We start from the raw sequence: 19,060 nt of genomic DNA, 5'->3' as shown, positions 1-19,060 counted from the left end.
TTCAAATCACTGCTTGTGTAACGTGGTTCTATTTTTGTGCGTCTTTGTAAGTTAGGAATAATAACAAAAACTATACAGCAATCAGACCTACCTCAACTTCTCCCGTTTCATTTCCTTCAACACAAAATCCAGAATATCCGTGTCAGGGCCCGCTAGGAGCCGGAGGTACAAAGGACATTCTGTGACTGGAAGCTTCTGGGAAAGAACTGCAAAAGATAAGGCAACAAAAATCACTTAGGATCTTTTAAGTGAAAAGAAAATGCAAATTTCTTCAGGTTTGCACATGTAATTATAGCCAGGCCTATGCACAGATCCACTAGGAGAATGAATAGAAAAGGCTGCAACTGCTGCTAATTAAAGATCTTCAGCTCTTCCTTCCTTTACAGCAATTTCAAACATGTATTGTTAATTCTTCAAAAATGGACATGAACACCTACTGTTTACCCTTACGGAAAGCCATCATAGGGAAGAAAACAACTCTGGGTTAAAGAATTGCAGAGAGGTATAAGTGGAGAACCATGGGGTTCAGTCATCAGTCTTGTATTCTTTTTTTTTTAACAGGAGGTAGAGAGGGAAGGAATGCTTACTAATATACAGATAACACAAACAAAAAACAGAAATAAAATTTAAAGTGATATTTATAGGTTAGAGAAGTGAACAGATAATAACTAAATTTGAATTAACGGCAACAACTGAAAACAATGCAATTATAAAACGAATGTAAGATGGAGGATATCTGGTTTGACAGTAATATTTGTGAAAAGATTTTGGAATATTAGTTGATTACAAATCGAAAATAAATTTGCAGTCTAAAGTAACTACAAAACAGCCAGTGAGCTTAGCTTAGTTTTGCATCACATTCAGACCTCCTTCCAGATATCGTATATTAAGGACTCAGACAAAATAGACCTGAATCAGAGAAGAACAATGAAAATTACCATTGTTTATGAAGTGAAATTGAAGCAATTGGAAATACTTTGCCTTTAGAAAAGAAGGCTGAGAGAGATTCTCAATATTCAAGCTTCAGGAAAGAGATTCCTATTGAATATTAGTAAAAATAAAGAAGTATAACGAGTGGTTTGGCACTGAAGCCATTGATGTGAAGTTGTAATTCATTCCCTTTTGGCACGCTTTAATTTTAGTTCCGAAGGGCTAGATTCAATTTATAGGTTCAGTTTAAATAGCCCACGCCAGTTCTATGATTCTAAATCAAAATTCTGTATTTTTAATGGATGCAGTTATTGATCATCTAACCCAGCAATGCTTGACCCCTTGTCTAAAACATCTCCATTTATAATTTTGATATAATTTTAACTGAAAGCTCTTTGCAATAGTTATTCTGTATCTTTCTCACCTTGACCATCTTTCTGCATCTGCTTGAAAAGTGCAAATTTCTGTGGGTTGTCCACCACCATAAATTTCTTCAGAAGTCCCTGTATCACCTCACTCACAGTTGTTGTGCTGCTGATATGTAACTGTTTGATGGCATCCAAGGGTAGATAGAATGATGTTCTTTTCTCTGTCATGTTAGCTAAGTTGACTTCCTTGAGAGCGTCATGAATAGATGGTGGCCTAATCCCTGCTGGGACTGTCACAGGACGCCTCAGTTTTAGGTGCACTTTAATGAAACCGGTATAAGTGCCATCATCATTCTGGGGGTTGGAAAAATGAAAAAAAAATAGTTAAAGGCAGATTACCTTTTCTGTGATCTCTATTTACTAAATGACTTGGAAGAAGCAATTCAGATTATTTTTCTAAAGAAAATCTGAAAGTTTTTGCAAGCAACTTCTAAAACTAATGTACTCCAGCTATGTAATATCCTGGAAGCTCCACATATAATGACATATATTCACTTTCTGAAACATTTTCACAAATATTCTCTGGTTGTTCCAAGCAGTTTCAATGTATGAGAGAAATAAAGTATAAAAATAATCATTCTAATCAACACTTTAGCTTTTTAAAAATTTATACATAACATCCCCGTCTTTAGCATTACTGCTCTGAAGATAAGAACGTCCCTTCCTAGGAATAGGCAATTACTTTGTTTATTTCTTTATTTAAATGGAAAGTCTATAATCAGGTTGAAGGACAGCCTTGGCAAGGACATTGAAAACCAGATTAAAATTCTGCTGAATTGAATCTCTTTTTATGAATGGGAAGACTTGTTAGTACTACTTCATTCAGCCTACAGTCTTTACTAAGACATACCCAGTTTCACTACCCTTTTCTTTCCTAATTAGCACTTTTCATTGATTGAATTCATTCATATTATACTTGAAGATCCACTAAAATCAGTGCAATTTTCTGGTTTCAATACATGAACTGCAATTCTAAAGCCTGGTCCAGCCATGGTTTTGATTCTTCTAGGTACCATTTTTAATTTTCTTTTTAGAATCAAGATGTAAATACTTGGTTCATTTATTTCACTTGCTCCAGTTCTTTTGATACTGCATTGTTTCTACAGCTGATTTTTGGGGGGGGGGAGGGAAGGTGATGTGCAAAGGAATGCAGCCCTTTAACTTCACTGCAGTTTCAGTTTTAGGAGCTGGCAACTTTAGAAAGGCAGCAAGGTCAAGCCACAGAATTCCAGTGGCTGGGAGAGTCAATGTCAATGATTCATACTTGCAAATCTGCTATTTGGCTGCAGTGTTCTTCTAATTCTTTGGGGTATTTTAAGCCACGCAATGCTTTGTGGCAAGTTGTTTTCTTTAGAAAGACAGAATGCAAGTATTTAAATAAATAAGTAAATTATCCAGTTAATTTGAAAGTTATCCCCAAATGGATTTGTCTATGATGGTCCTTATACATACTGAAGAATGCACACTAAAGGGGAAATTATCAGCTCTCTGCACTTTGGCTGATACTTATTCTGTGGTGGAAAACATGTTCTTCATCCATAAATGCAACTGAGACAGATGTTGAACCACTTTGCAAAGTGAGGAGTTGGATTTGTCTCAATTCAAATATCTAAAATAATACAGGCATAGCTATTTTGGTAAAATCATTAGTTAATATTCAGAGAACATTTGCGCAGACATTACAGAATGTTTGCAAGACTTAAATTGGCTTCAGTCACCCCACAGCTGCTATATGGCTTAAAATACTTAAATGACAGGTTGAGGAAACTTCAGCTCATACAGAGATACCTCCAAACCAGGGGTGGATTCCGGCTGCTACTACTGCCGGTTTGCTCAGGGAGGCGCTGCGTGCACGTGCTTGATGCATGCTATGCGTGCATACACAGTACTAAAAAAATGCTGTGCGTGCGCAGAAGCAAAAAGCAAGATGGTGGTGCCATAGGTTCGAGTGCGTGGCAGGTCAAATTACTACCTACATGGCCGAACCAGTCCGAACCGGTAGGAACCCACGTCTGCTCTAAACCCTCCTCAGTTCAAATAGTGTTTTTCCTTGGGATCAATCTCTTAAAAATCATGCTTTAATCAGAATTCCTCCAAACCATGATTTAAAAAGTAAATAAACCAGATCTTTAAAAGTGGATCCCTGCCAAAATTGCCCATTTGTGCTAATAAACTGTGTACCAATCTTACAGATTTTCAGTTACATCAGTGCCATGGGAACATAGACTCAATGTTAGAATTATAGCCAATTCTCTGCTAAAGCAAGAATTCATGCCTATTTATCTTCCTTGCATCCTGTTTTCTCATACCACAACCCTGTGAGATAGCTTAACCTTGGGGAATGGAACTAGTGCTTTTTAATCCAGATGAAAACTATTTGGTCCAGATATAAACAACAAATGTTACCCCCGGGGACGTGGACAAGGCCATGAGGGCTGTGAGTGCCTCCACCTGTGTACTGGACCCGTGTCCCTCCTGGCTGGTTGCTAACAGCAGGGAGGTGACACGGGGCTGGATCCAAGCGGTTATTACCGCCTCGCTTCGGGAGGGGCACTTCCCCGCCGCACTTAAAACGGCGGTGGTGAGACCCCTCCTGAAGAAACCATCTTTGGATCCAGCCGTACTTAACAACTACCGTCCAGTCTCCAACCTCCCCTTTATTGGGAGGTTGTTGAGAAGGTGGTGGCCTACCAGCTCCAGCGGTCCTTGGAGGAAGCCGATTACCTGGACCCCTTCCAGTCCGGCTTCAGACCTAGTTACAGCACAGAAACCGCTTTGGTCGCATTGACCGATGATCTCTGGAGAGCCAGGGATGGAGGCCACACCTCCATCTTGGTTCTCCTTGACCTCTCGGCGGCTTTCGATACCATCGACCATGGTATCCTTCTGCGACGACTGCGGGAGGTGGGGGTGGGAGGCACTGTTTTGCAGTGGTTCTCCTCCTACCTCTCGGACAGGTCGCAGTCGGTGTTGGTCGGGGGACAGAGATCGACCATGAGGCCCCTAACATATGGGGTGCCGCAGGGGTCAGTCCTGTCCCCCGTACTATTTAACATCTACATGAAACCGCTGGGCGAGATCATTCGGAGGCACGGGATAAGATACCACCAATATGCGGATGATACGCAGCTGTATCTGTCCGCCCCGTGCCAACTCAATGAAGCGGTGGACGTGATGAACCAGGGTCTTGAGGCCGTCAGGGACTGGATGAGGGCTAACAAGCTTGTACTCAAACCCAGAAAAGACCGAGTGGCTGTTGTGTTTCCCTCCCAAAAATTTGGTTAGTGTTCCATCGCTCAGGCTGGGGGGCCAAATTTTACACCCCTCAGACAGGGTTCGCAACTTGGGAGTCCTCCTGGATCCACAGCTGACCTTTGATTACCACCTGTCGGCTGTGACCAGGGGGGCATTTGCCCAGGTTCGCCTGGTGCGCCAGTTGCGACCCTACCTGAATCGGGGAGGCTCTCACAAACAGTCACTCGCGCCCTCGTGACCTCTAGGCTGGAATACTGCAACGTGCTCTACATGGGGCTGCCCTTGAAGAGCATCCGGCGGCTTCAGCTAGTCCAGAATGCGGCCGCGCGAGTGATTGTGGGTGCACCTCGGTTCACCCACATAACACCTATCCTCCACGAGCTGCACTGGCTACCTGTTGATCTCCGTGTGCGCTTCAAGGTGCTTCTTACTACCTACAAAGCCCTTCATGGTAGTGGATCTGCGTACTTGGGAGACCGCCTCCTGCCAATCACCTCCTCTCGACCCATAAGATCTCACAGATTAGGCCTCCTCCGAGTGCCATCTGCCAGCCAGTGCCGGCTGGCAACTACGCGGAGGAGAGCCTTTTCAGTAGCAGCTCCGACCCTCTGGAACGATCTCCCCGTGGAGATTCGTACCCTCACCACCCTTCAGACCTTCCGCACAGCCCTCAAGATCTGGCTATCCCGCCAGGCCTGGGGGTAAAGAGCATAATCCACCCCCACCCGAATGTTGAATGAATGTTGCTTGATTTTAATTATACATTGTGTTTTATGTTATTGTATGTTTCCCCTCCCATACAAGTTGTTAGCTGCCCTGAGTCCCCTCAGGGAAAAGGGCGGCCTATAAATAAACTCAACTACAACTACAACTACAAATATTGTTTTATTTAAAACCTGTCTGAGTTCCTCAATAAGGTGGCCTCCTGCTATGTTCTGTTGCAGAGTAGCAGAATCCTAACCAAAGGCCTATCTGGGTTGTACATCATATAAGGGATCCACGAAAGAACAGAAAATCCAAATACAAGACATGCAAACAACCATTATCATGTGACTGAAAGCTCCAAAAGGAGAAGGGAGCAAAGGTATGAGAAAAGCTGTTTTTGACAATCATTTACTTAATAGTCATCCATAAAACACCAGCACTTTTACTTTAGATAGTTCAACTGCTCTGGCCATTCTTATCAAAATCTTAGAAAGTAAACATTAGGACTGTGCAACACTTCATACTTGAAGGCAAAATGTGGTTCAAAGGGTGCAAGGTTATACACAGCACTCCTTAAAGCTACCACACTTTTTCATGATACTCTACAGCTGCTCCTGCACTACAGGGTGATCTCAGGAAAAGAGCCATTTGGTTGAAGAAGAAATTGAAAAGATATGTTGAACACTCATTTGTTTCACCTTGAATCCAAATTATTGCACAGCATAGTAAACATAGCCATTCTTTTTATAGACAATGCCAATTAACAGAAGACATGATTTAGTTGTTATTTCAATTATTAAAGATGGAGATGTCCACCTTTTTCTGTAGATCCTAGAGTAGTAGACAGATGGGTTCCCTTCAGAACTTAAGCAAGCTTCCCATCAAAAATGCTGAAAGGGAAAATAGTTTTAAGAGCCACCACAACAAAAGTAGGAAATATCCAGAATTGCAATACCAACCAGTTTCATCAGCAAGCAATTGTTGACTTTTGAGTTGTAATTGCTAATCATCTCTTTCAGCTCTTGGATAGTAGGTGGTTTGGGTTTTGCTTCTTCCACTGTCTTTGTTACATTCTAAAACAAAAGATAACAAGCAATACTGAGACAAGCAAACTTGCTAGATGATGATATAATAAGTTTAATAACAAACAAAAGATAACCAAGCCTAGCACCAACACACATTCTACCAAGCTAATATCTGATCTTCATAATGCAGGATACTCCATTGCAGTTGTAAGATGACATTAGTTAAAACAAGGTGGCAACCATTTGACAGCCAGGAGCGATATATTATGCCATTCTGCAAAGCCACAGTAAATTAAAATTTTTTGCTGGCTGATAGTAATGACTTTTATAATAAGCATGCTTCACTTGTTTCACTTATTGCCAAAATCAGCTTTGACCTACGTCTTGATTTAATGCCAGTTTGTTTTTAAGTTTCAACAATGCAAATTTCAGGAAATTCTGGAAACATTCAGAAAGACTTCTGCATTGGAGACAATTCATAAACAAATATGATACCCTCTGTAAGTCTCAGGTCTCTGATGGGTAATCTTCTGAAGTTGTTGGGGAAGCCATATTTTGGAGGAGATGGCACATTATATGACAGAGCACTCAGGGCATGTGCAGAAGACCCACACTACTATTAACTGTAGCTAAAAGGGGCAACAGCTTGTAGCTTTGAGAATCTATTCCTAAAATCATGGCAAAGAATTGCCTACTTGAGCAGATATATTTAATGGATAAATTGGAAACAATAGATTCTTAATTCAAAATCAACTTACAGTTGTTTACCCTAAGCCTTTTGTATAGGATGTTTTTTTAGCTTTGGTCATATATTTTTCAGAACTTTCTGATAACCATGATGACTAAGAACATTACTGCAAAATGTACACTGCTCAGCGCTTCTAGATTCATTATGAAACATTCTACACACTAGACCAGTCAAAAACTTTATTTCAGACTGTCTGCACTGTCAGTCACAATCATGCAGCAGATGGTGAAGTCCTCCCCAGATGAGAATAACTGCTGTCCTGTAAAAAAGCATATCCATAACCTGATATGTAATAGTTGATACAATGTGCCACACATGTCCCCGGACAGGTTCACATTGAGCCAAGTATTCCCAGTACTGCTTATTAACCTAAAAGATTCCTAACTTTTTCTGTCCTGCATAGTTTCCACCTCCCTTTCCACCAACAAGTTTATTTCTAGCATCTTATATTTTAGTGTAGCAAATAATCACAAAAGAAATGTACATGTATTGTTCATGTTGTGCAGTGAAATGGAAGAGGAAGTAGACTAATTTCATGATATCATTATAACCTAAAAATCAATATCAGATATGAGAAGGTTAGGTGCATTACTACTATTCCCTTGTGTTTCTAAAGAACAAATTGTAACAAATTGCTGAGCTTTAGAATAGGAGAGATACTATCCTCCATCTTATCTATTCCTAAGCTCACAAGTTGTCAAATCTTTCCTTCACCTTTCTGAGGACTTCTCTTTTATAACCCAAAAGATTCCCAAAGATTACACTCATCCTTCAGATGCAGTCAAATTACGTTATCCTGAATATAGCTGATTATTTTTTCTTTGTTTTTTAAAATCAAATTGTGAGGTTCTTATCTAGATGGGACAACACAAGTGATAAAATTGTAAAACAAAAATTATCTTCTTTTTGCTTCCAATATATTATCTTCACTCATTCAGGAGTTGAAAAGAAAACCATGCACAATGGCTTCAATATCCATCACTACATATACTTCAAATCAGTTCTCTCCAACCAAGTGCCTTCCAATCAATGTTCCCTCTAATCTGCGTGGGTGCGCGGCGCCGCGCAGTGGTTTTTTTTTGAGACACCTTCCACGATAATAGATGAGGAGAGCCAGCCTGGAGACAGCAATCACAAGGCAGAAAGTAGCTGAGAGAAGGGGTGTGTGGGGGTTGGGAGAAGGAATGGGAAGGGCTTCCAGCAGCGGTTGCTTGGATTTGCCATTTGCAATAGGCAAATTACCAAAAAGGGAAGCCAACTTTCTGAATTCTGTTTCTTTGCATTAGTGACTTAAAGTTCATAGGGAGGGTTTCTTCTACGATGGGCTTCTTGGGTCAACAGTGAATATCAGTTATCAAAAATGTAGGTAGAAAATTAAGCAGGCAATAAGCAATTACAAAAAGGGAAGCCACTTTGCACTTAGTGACATAAATAGACTAATGTTCTGAAAACCTGACCTAAATTACTATATATTTTAAATAGCTGTAAAGCTATGCTGAAAAAGTTGTTCTCAAGGTATTGTGATAAATTCAATAAAAAGAAGGGAATTCTTGATGAACTTAAGAGAAATGAGAATATTGGATAGTAAATGGACAAATAAAATTACCAATCAAAGAGAATATTTTCACCTCAGGTTTGAAATGAGATGCTCTCTCTTACTCTTTCCTCTTCCTCTCTTCTCTCTCTGTCTCTCTCATCCTCTTTCTCTTTGTCTCTCTTCTCCTTCTTTTCCATTCTTCTATCACTTTCTCTCTCCTTCTCCTTCTCTCTCCTTCTCCCTTCTCTCTCCTCTTTTCCATTCTTCTATCACTTTCTCTCTCCTTCTCCCTTCTCTCTCCTCTTCTGTCTCTCACCCTCTTTCTCTTGTAATGAATCTGTTCTTAAATTCAAGCCCTAAGAATAGGCATTCCCTATTAAATAAAGCACAATTTTGAAGCAGAAATTCGTATTATTATGCTGTACTATTCATTGCAATATGATTTAAATAGGGCTTGGCAACTTGAAGGCATGCACATGTTTTAAAATTTAACATCATAAACATTGATGATTCTGTCTGGGACTTGTAGAAGCTGAAGAGGAATGAAAGTAGCATGGTGATATCATAAAACAGAATAGAAACAAAACTTAGATCTGTTTTTTCCAAGTGTTGATTATTTATTCTACTGGGCTTATGAGCTTTTTCAATCATGGTTGACTCTGAGCAGCTTTACTGACCTCTGAAACAGTAAGTAATGTATCAATAGTAGCAGAGCAATACTTTACTAAACAGAAATATGCTGGAGAGATCAACCATGCTGACATTTCCTTCTTTCACTAGAAGCACGTAGCTAGAATTTTATTGAAAGTCACTTTGGTATAGTGGTTCATGCATCAGGCTAGAAACTGGCAGACATGAGTTCTAGTCCCACCTTAGGCACAAAGCCAACTGAGTGACCTGGGTTTATTCACTTTCTCTCCTAGGAAGAAGACAGTGGCACTTATGAAAAACCTTACCAAGTAATCTTAGGGATTTGTTTAGGCAGTTTTGGCAAACTGGACTTAGCAGCATCTGCTCTGAACCTAACTTAATACAACTATGTATTCTAAAATTGAGAAATGTTAGCAAATGTTCTTTTAAAAAACCCATAATGCAGCAAGAAACTTTAGTTAGAATTTCAGGTACTCAGATCAGTTTACTACAGAAAAAGGAGGGTAAGATAGTATAGAAGCTGATGCAAATTTTAACCATGAGAAGAGTGTTGAAGTCTGCATAAGATTGCTTTGCTTTATAATACAAGGAAATAATGGGCAGTTAATATACACTTCAATTTCTTCTCTCTGAGATTCCAAATATATCATATTCTTCAACTGAATAAATATAAGTTTTAGTGGTTCTGGCATTGTTCTCTAGGGGTCATTTACAAGGTAACTTGCATGTGGAGTGGAATTAATTTATTCTTATTACACCTCTGTGTTTACTGACAGATGGTTCCACTGTTGCATTGTTAGCAAACAACATTAAATAAAAAATGACATGCTTTATAACTCAGCCAACAACCAACAAAGGCATCAACTATTACTCACAGATTATTCAGGATCCACCAGCCAACTACTATAGACTACGACAGAAACATATAATGTCAAATTCCCCATCCAAAGGCAGAATAGGGTAGGAGTAAGTGTAAGTGTAAAGTAGAGTAGAGTAGGAGTAGGAGTAGGAGTAGGAGTAGGAGTAGGAGTAGGAGTAGGAGTAGGAGTAGAGTAGAGTAGAACAAAATACCTTGCTAAATGTCCAAGGTCTACCATAGTTACCTAGACCCTGCTACCTAGGTTCAGAGAAGATACCGTCTGTTTCTGTTCACAGCTCTAAGTAATTTTTTAAAACTCACAAGATAAAGAAAAATACAGAGGTTAACTCAGATATTCCCAGAATCCTTATTGTTTGTCACAAACAGCATCAGTCTTGCCAAAGTGCAGAAAAATCCTAATATAGTAACATGCAATGTGTTACTATGTTAGGAATGTGTTGTAATCTGTTACAAGAGGGTAAAATAAGTCCACTTAATGTTTCTATTTTCCATTTTTTAAGTATCTATTGACTGACTTTATTCACTAAGATATGATACTTTGTTTCTCCTTAATGGAAAATACAGCTGCTAAAGATAATGCTATGTTAAATGAGTTTGTTTCATTCATTTCCCTAGCTTTTCTATATAGAGACTTAGGTCAATTAGATTGCAAAACTGTGAAGGATCCTAAAGCTTCTTTCTTTTAGAATCTTATCTCAACTAAAACTATTTGTATTTTTGAAATAGATACTAGCAAAGAGATTGCATAGACAACAAGTATTGAGGTTTTTGTCATTTCTCTTTGAAAACAGGAAATCTTGCAATCTTTAAGGGTGACAAGCTTTCCTCTGAGTTGAATCAAAGTGCAATAGAAGGCTTATGTCTGGTCACAGAGTGAACACACTATGATGAGAACATCAGAGAATATCCTGATTCTTTTATACTTACAACAGTCTCTAAAAGACATGCTATTCTACTGCTAAATAGATTAACGAAGAACCTTATGACATTTAAAAATTAACCAATTTATGATGGAGGAAAAGTTCATAAACTTTAAGGCTGGGTTTGGGAACGCCAATACATCCCCAGGACCTTTTTGGCATGCTAAAATTCAACTTTAATTTTAATAAAATTAGGAAACTGACTTGCTAATTCATTAATAAAGTATTTATTAGTCCTTAGTCTCTTTAGCATTCTTAGGAGAAATAATGGGTGCATAATCTAATGATTCATTTGAAAGTAGGAAAAAGATGAACATACTGGATAACAGGATATCTTAAAGTAGATCTAGAGCATGGGTATCAACTCAAGGCCTTGGGGCGGGGTTCTTATCAGGCCTGCAGGATGCTTAGATCTGGCCCTTGGGGCTGCCCTAGAAATAGCAAGAGCTCAGGAGGACCATTTGCGGCCTTCCCAGGCTCCATTTTTGGCTGAGACAGCCTCCTGCTGCTCTCTGCCAGCAAAAATGGAGCTCAGGGAGGGAGCCCCAAAGCTCTATTTTCATTGGCAGAGGGCAGCAGGAGGCCATTGCAGCTGAAAGCGGGAGCTCTGGAGCCCGTTTTCACTGGCAGAGCACTTGGGCCACCATAGACGCCCCTGACACGAGTGATGTCAAGCTGGCCACGCCCACCCCAGCTCCCAAGGTCAAACACAACCCTGATGCAGCCCTCAATGAAATAGAGTTTGACACCTCTGATCTAGAGACACACACTAGTTTCTCTCTAAGAAATTAGTGTTTGGTACCCTCAAGCTCCTATGATAGCCATTTTGTAAGAGCACCCATAGCATCTTGTCAAAATTCCAAACAAAGCGATTCAAATTTTTTTACAATTGTGGTTTGTCTACATTTGTTATATTCATTGGCTGTACTATTTTCTTAAAGGCAATCTCTTTATGACAAATTGTTTTATGCCACGAATGTTTGTCAAACATATTTTCTTTATTGTGGGGTACAATGACCCAATTGTTTGTTGGAACTTTAAAGAATGGACACAATTTGTAACTGTATTTCCAATTCTAGAACTCCTTACTTCTTAAAAGTTGCTATCTGCTTAACCACAATTTCTATGACTCACAGTGGGCTTTAATTATTCTTTATCTATACCAACCTCTAAAATTAATTAAAAGCCTGGTGGCACAGTCATGTCTATTTAGATTAATGATATCATTTAAATTAATGGTATCACCACTTAATTAAACAAATTTGAATCCGTCCTTGTATCTTTGCTGAATCTTTTATTCATGCAATAAAGATGGAAAAAAAGACCATATATGTTCCGTTATGTATTTGGAAATACATTTCCAAATTATTCATTTCTTATAAAATGATATCAGAATTATGGCGTACTAGGACATCACAAGGATAACAAATAAACCAAAGAATAGTTTCCAGCAAATATTTAAAGTACATCAATGGTGACCAGCTGAGTAAAACTATAAAACCCTTTTTGTATTGCTTACACAATATGCATAGATTTTGTGGAAGGGAATAAGTACAGCACCAAATGCATTGCCTTGCATATGAACAATCACGTGCTTCTTCATTATCTGGAGGAAATTGTGAAGAGCAAAAATCAGAGTCCTATAATATTAAGGTAACAGTTCCATTGTACAGCCTTCTATTTATTACATCTGAAAAATCCAGACTAAGAGCTTTAAACTTCTTTTTCTAGTCAAGAGCAAAAAAGGTTTGCTTAAATTTGGATTCAGCCAGGGAGTTAATAGCATCCATTATAACTTCAAAGTTAAGCTTGATTGAACATATATAAACCAGTACTGACATTTTTGTTTTCAAAAATACATTAAGTGAACAAGGCTTCATATTTTTCTACTCTACAGACGTTTCTATTGTATATTCACTGTTTATTGCCAAACAGATAAAACAGGATGTCGTAGACACCTGCTCTTAAAACTCTTAACATGAAAGCCATTTGCACAATACCATCCCCTGAGGCATGGAATTAGATGAAAATAAATACCACTTCCAAGCATATCTTGAGATGTAATATATACATATACAGATAGATATAACATTTAATGTATATACCACATTAAAAATTCATGTGTATTCATTTCCACCTGAGACCACTGTTTTAGGATCTTTTGGTTTTTTTAAAAATGACAAAAGTGAGAATAAGGAATCATATAGGCCTCATCTTTCCATTAGAACAAGAAGTTGTGCCATCTGAATCTATTCTCTTTTTAAAATGCTAAGTTGTATTGTGAATCTAATGCAAACAAACTCTCAGGTTCAGAATAAAAACAAAATTATTTGGATACATAATCAGAACTTGGTAGACTGATTGTGTCAAACAGCTGAAATTCTATTTCTTTGATTTCTAAGGCTGCCCAACTCAACAATGGGTTACAATGGCTTAATAACTTTATGATTTAAAAAACACTATCACCCTACTCTAAAAAACACTATCATTCTACTCTCAATTTTTTTCCAATGATTATTGTGCACCAAACAACTATGCCATTACTGTAGAGTTTGCTTTCAGAGCAACATTTTGGTGTTCAGTCATCCAACCTCATTTATGGAAATTATATGGGAGGTCCAGGAATTATTGCACTTTATTTATAAGGTTATTGTGGATTCTATTAAAGTTCATAGATAGATAGTAGATAGATAGATAGATAGATAGATAGATAGATAGATAGATAGACAGACAGACAGACAGACAGACAGACAGACAGACAGACAGACAGACAGACAAAAGGTAATTTTATTATAATTTGTTTGGTATCTTTCATGAAGCTAGCAAAATATGGCTTATTTAATATGCCATGTTAAAACAATAGCAGATATTAAACAAATGAAATAAAACACAAACACTTAGGAAATAATATATCAATATACGCAAAGTAACATTAAAAACCAGAACAGAACCATCATAAAATTTTTAAAGCACTTGCCGAAGTACAGAGATATATTTATTTTTAAAATTAAGAATGGAAATATAGATAATAAACCAAATTCACTGGATCCTTTTAGCTTTGAAGATAAACAACAATTTAGACAAATAAGTTCTGAAAGAAAATGAATCCATTTCTCATTTATTTGATTCATTTTTCTACTGCTTTTAATGGAAATGAAAAACAAAGGGGGAAATTATAAAATCTGAGTATAATGTTGTCAGTGAAACATTAAATGTGGATCTCTTGTATTTTCTAACTGAAATTTGTATTAATCCTCTGAAAAGAAGTGTTCCTGACATTTGTATATTATTTGCTCAGAAATAGCAGCATGATTCTGGGAAAATTGAATCCCCCATTGCAACATTTCCAGAGAGAATGTTGCAATGCATGCATTGTGCGTATTGTGTTGTACTGAAAAATTTCCCAACGAGTTGCTGAGTTAACATGCACTAGCAAAACTCAGCAATCTCTTATGGCACCTTAATGACACATATGTGTATTGGCACCCCATTTATCAAGAAGAGAATATATTTACGTCTTGTTTCTGTAAAGTACTCGGTAGAAATTAATTTGACTGTTTTCCTTCATTGGTTAAAAAGCAGTCTTGCTGACAATTTCCCAGTCATTCAAGATAAAACATAGAATATTTATCTAGAGAGTAGTATAAGGACAATTTATGATGATCTTTTCAGTCTATTTATCTGACAAATTATTACATAACTACAATACATAAATCACAGTCTGGCTGAGAAAGTATTATTGGATTTTCACTCTGCTATCAACTTGTCTTGTTTACCTACTGCTACCATGCCAAGCATTACTATTTATGGGAAAATAGTAAGAAACAAGGTTTTCCTGAAGCTATTTTGGAAATGGCAGGGGATTGACAGGTGAGCTATTGCTTACTTACTTTCCTTACTTACTTACAGTTGTTCAAAAGCTGCTCTCGTGAAGAAAGCAAGATATGGCCTAATACAACAATCATAATGGACACGTTTGTGTTTATTGGCTGCACTTAAGATTCCTGAATTTGTGAAAGTGAAATGAAGAAAGTAAATTGCATCTGAAATTTTAAAGGATCATGGTACCACAAAGTTTGAGAACTACTGTCTTACTATTATTGTGTCATACTGTAATTTTTTTTTGTTCACCCAAATCACATGTATATTTGGGGCATATGTGTGTGAATGCATATATACTATATGTATATGTGTATGTGTATTTATATTTCAACACAGCATGAAATATTCAAAATAGTGCAACTTATAGGTATATTCAAAAGCAGATGCAAAAAGAAAAATGTTTTAAAAAATAGTGATACAAAACAAAGAAAATACAGACCCCAAAATAATGAGGAAGCTTTATGTGATTCCATGATATTGTATGTCGTAACTAAGACTACAGCAATATAAATATTTCAGCAATCAATAATGCTTCTAAGTAGAAGTGAATAATAGTTTGTTAGATCACAAATTAGGTGTGAAAACATGATCTAATCTTGATACAGAAAAGCTAAAGCATACATGTATATCATTGCAACAACAACAAAAAAAAAGGTACAGCTACCAGTGCATGTGAAATAAAGACAGCCAAAAAGCACTGTTGCACTACTCTGTCTCTCTGTGTAATACATCCTTCTGCAACCCTGCTCTGTTTTGTTAATACTTTTCTTACAAAATGCAATGAATTGTTGTACATCTTACTTTCAAACCTCAGCATTGCTAAAAAAAAAAAATAGTTCACAGGACATGCAGAGGAAGGAAGACAATCATCAGTAACCAAATATATTGGTCATTGGCAAAGACGCATATACCAAAGAAATCAAGAATTGGGCAACCCCAGAGCAAGCACAGGGCAACAGGACTGGTAAAAGACATTCTACACAAAACAGAAAGGTTTACACTCTGACTTTCAAAACCTTGTTTTCAAAGGAAAAAGCAAGAACATCCAGTTGCCTTTTAGAGGAAAAAAAAAGGAACCACCATGACCTGGATGATTGAGAATCTCCATTGATACCCTGTGTGTCACTAATTCTAGATACTTAGTGTACTCAACTTTCTGCTCAAAATCTGATGTCAAAATAACTGATGTTGCTAAGGGAAAATACATTTTTATTTCTCTTGATGGATCTGGATGATCAGATATTTAGAATAAGAAGTAATTGAATTTTCATTGAAATTTTTTAAAAAATAGTATTTATACGCATAGGGGCTAGTTGGAAAAGCAAATCTATCAAATGGAAATATTTTGCTTTAAAAGCAAATTTATGAGAACAAAGCAACCATTACTCTTTGTGTAATCTGTCTAGGGATTTTATATGAAGCCAAAAATTTGGCATTTTCACAGTAGCAAATATGTCCATGAAACATTTCTTCCTGCAATACATTTTCAAATTTGTATTGTATTATATATCCCATTTGGACATATGATGAAACGATTTTGTTATATAGGAAAATGCTCTGGTCTTTCATATAAAAATAAAGTTGATAGTGAGATTAAGCCAAATGTAACAAACCTTAGTTTGAAGGGAAAAAATCAAGCCCCAAAACTTAAGAAAATAAAGATGGGGAAAATGTTATAGTTTTCCTCATAGCAGCTGCAAAGTGTATTTATAAAAAAGATTCAATGTACATCTTCCCCATCACTGTTCCTCCAATTATAAGTGGGAAAGTTTTTTAAAAAATAGTAATTTAGACATATTAGAGATTCAAAAAATAAATTGTTTTCTTGAGGGCGTACATTTCTGGATCTAAATGAAATTGTCCAAATATGATGAAGCTAGCAACCCAACTTTAAAGAAATGGAGGTGGAAGAAGGGAGGCCTACTTGAGAAAGGTTCAAAAAATGATTGAAAATTAATTATTTTAATTGTTAAGTAGATTTTACCTTTGAAAATATTTCATTTATGGTAATTTGTATGCCGTGCAACTAAAATGAGAACTGCCATAAATCAAAAGGATGAAGGTATAGTAAAGAGAAATAATTTTTAAAACTGATTTCAAGAGATTTAATAAATACATGGATACATGTTGCTTGACGGATAACCAAAATTACACAAAGTGCAGGAAATGTCACAAAAGAGTTAAAATATTAAAGATAAAAGATAAAAAAAATAAATGAAACCCAGCTAAAATAATGACACCAACATCATTCATACAATTTCAACCTTACAAATTATCCTTGCTTGTGCTATTATTTTATGCCACTTAATGTACTGTTTTTTCTTTTAAAATTCTCACTTCTCGTTTTCTGGAGGGGGAGGCTCATCATCAAGTCATAACTTTTTCAGCCTTTCTGTCCTGGTGACCATTTTTCTCTTCATATCATACCAAGGTATTTCTTTTACACAAATCATTCAATCCAGGCTTTTTAACACCAATACATTATTGAACCTATTTCTTCTTTTTCAAACACATACAGTTTTTAAATTCCCCATTTCCATTGCATTCAATTTACCTTTATGTTTCTCCTGACATGTCTAACTCTCATTTCTATTTAACAAAGTAGGCAGAAGCACATAGCCATTTTCACTTCTTTCAATAAATAGTCATTCCTTACATTAGCATACGTCTCTATCAGCATTTGCACATCTTGAAATTTCTTTTTCCATTTTTCTGTCTTAAAAAACATTCTGCTAGCATAGACCAATTCAAAAATACTTACTTTGTCATCATTTATGTATAAATTGTACATATTTTATTTCCCTGTCAATAATTTAATTTTCTAACCCATGCAATCACTGCAATGGATACAATGTCTCATTCAGGTTATCAGCCAACCACATGGAATCATCTGTATAGCAATGTCTGACCACCTGCATTTACATCTACAGATAATCCTTGACTTATGACAATTGAGCCCCAAATTTCCGTTGCTAAGCAAGACAGTTTTTAAGTGAGTTTTACTCCATTTTACAACCTTTCTTGCCACAGTTATTAAGTGAATCACTGCAGATAAGTGAATCTCACTTCCCCTATTGACTTTGCTTATCAGAAGGTCACAAAGGGTGATGACATGCCAGGACAATGCAACTATCATAAATATGAGTCAGTTGCTAAGTGCCTGAATTTTGATCATGGAGATGCTGCAACAATTCTAAATGTGAAAAAGTCATGTCATTTTTTTTAGTGCCATTGTAACTTTGAATGGTCACTAAATAAACTGTCAATGACTACCTATATTAGATCTTTCTCCTTTTAGTTTTACAGACATGCAACTTATTTATTTTCCTTTCCTTTGTTAATTCATGTTCTTTACTATTTACTTTTCTTACATTTGAAGAGACAATCTAGACTAGAGACATCATGAAATGGAACCACAAATTTGAGCCTTACTGCCTGCCCTGATTTTGGTCAAGCAAGATTTGCATGCAACACTTTTAGTAAGACAGAAGAAACATAGACTACATTAACAGACTTGGTTGTATCTGTGAACATGCAACATTTACTGATTTAATAATACTGAAACTCATCTCAATTTGCACATTTTGACCAATATGCCATAATTGCAATCAAAACTGAATTTTAGTTCAAGCATGCTTATAATGTTCTATGCAAGATAGATTCATTAATCCAGAGACTACCTTGCAAGTCAACATTCTGTTGCCTAAATATCACCACCAAGTATATGCAGTGAGTGGACACAATTTATTTCAAAGAAATGTATTTTCTGATCATTATCTTTATAGCAAGAAGATTGGAAAACAAATTATTGTTGAAATTAAGACAGTCCTATCAATTCATTTTAATCCAATCAAACGAAACCTTGCAAGAGCAGAAGTTTTATCTTTAAGAGAATTTAAAGCCTATGTTTTTATCTTTGCAACTATTTAACTTGTACAGTAATAAAGCCAGAGGGTATTGCTTACTTGAATTAAAATAAAAAAATTGAGAAAGAATAAGTAGGACTATGTGCATCAATCTCTAATCTATTATTAATTTCCCAGATGTTCATAATATCACTGGCATCCTGTATTAAATTACTAGGTGTCCCTTGGAAAGA

The 19,060-nt window shown here is 36.7% G+C and overlaps 1 protein-coding gene across 1 annotated transcript in view; it reads right to left on the bottom strand.

Annotated features, from left to right (window-relative positions):
• Positions 1–19,060, bottom strand: part of RASSF5 (Ras association domain family member 5) — an 83,332-nt gene that overhangs the window by 3,790 nt on the left and 60,482 nt on the right. Inside the window, 4 exon segments of the mRNA XM_032217525.1 lie at positions 92–114; positions 117–206; positions 1,355–1,652; positions 6,278–6,391. Coding sequence (XP_032073416.1) covers positions 92–114; positions 117–206; positions 1,355–1,652; positions 6,278–6,391 — 525 coding nt within the window.

This window comes from Thamnophis elegans, chromosome 5, assembly GCF_009769535.1.
Source record: "Thamnophis elegans isolate rThaEle1 chromosome 5, rThaEle1.pri, whole genome shotgun sequence".
Classification (NCBI taxonomy): Eukaryota; Metazoa; Chordata; class Lepidosauria; order Squamata; family Colubridae; genus Thamnophis; species Thamnophis elegans.
The sequence above is the reverse complement of the archived record's forward strand: the minus strand, read 5'-3'. Positions and strand labels throughout refer to the sequence as shown.